At 63.9% G+C, this 851-nt stretch overlaps 1 protein-coding gene across 1 annotated transcript in view; it reads right to left on the bottom strand.

The window, feature by feature from the left end:
• HSPG2 (heparan sulfate proteoglycan 2) overlaps positions 1-851 on the bottom strand; it is a 46,175-nt gene that overhangs the window by 38,225 nt on the left and 7,099 nt on the right. The window contains 1 exon segment of the mRNA XM_031062966.1: positions 688-837. Coding sequence (XP_030918826.1) covers positions 688-837 — 150 coding nt within the window.

Genomic DNA, 851 nt, shown 5'->3' with positions numbered 1-851 from the left:
CGCGGGGTCCCCATGCGTGGGCACCCACCCACAGTGACACCCACCCACCCACGGTGGCACCCACTGCCACCAAATGCCACCAGATCCCAGTGCCACCCACAATGGGGACCATGTGGTGGCACCAGGGGGGCATCCACACCCCCATGGTGACACACACCCACCTGGTGACATTTTACTGCCAGATGACACCAGTGCCATCTGCCCTGGGGACAACATGGGAGCACCCAGGGTGGTTCTACCCACAGTGACAGCCACCCATGGTGGCATTCACCCACGGTGATGCTCACCCACTCGGTGCCACCCTGCCACCATCTGCCACCAAATCCTGCTGGCATCTGTGGCTGGGGCAGCACGAGTGGCACTCGCTCGCAGTGACATCCATCCACCCAGTGCCACCTTATCACCAGATGCCACCAGCCCGAGTGGCATCAACCACAATGAGGACACTGCAAGCAGCATTCTGGGTGGCACCCACACACCCAGTGCCACCGTAGTGCTGGGTGCCATCAGGTCCCTTTCCCATGGTAACACCCCCACCTGGTGCCACCCATTCCTGCCACACCCACCCACGGTGACATTCACCCAAAGTGACTCCCACTCCTGGTGGCACCGACCTTCCCACCAGGCCCCAGCGCCATCCTCATTGAGGACTGTGCAAGTGGCACCCAGGGTGGCATCAGGACCCACCCACCCTGGTGTCCCCTCACCTCCAGAGGCCACCAGGTCCTCGTCATCTGACAGGTGCCGGTAGTAGCGCCGTCCCTGCGTGTCCCCAACGTGATCGGCCACCGTGTCCTCGGGGAAGGCATCAGCCCAGGCACGGGCACCGCCGGTGACCTGGGGGCAGGGGG

This window comes from Geospiza fortis, unplaced genomic scaffold (assembly GCF_000277835.1).
Source record: "Geospiza fortis unplaced genomic scaffold, GeoFor_1.0 scaffold4, whole genome shotgun sequence".
NCBI classification, from domain to species: Eukaryota; Metazoa; Chordata; class Aves; order Passeriformes; family Thraupidae; genus Geospiza; species Geospiza fortis.
This window is presented reverse-complemented; position numbering and strand designations above follow the sequence as displayed.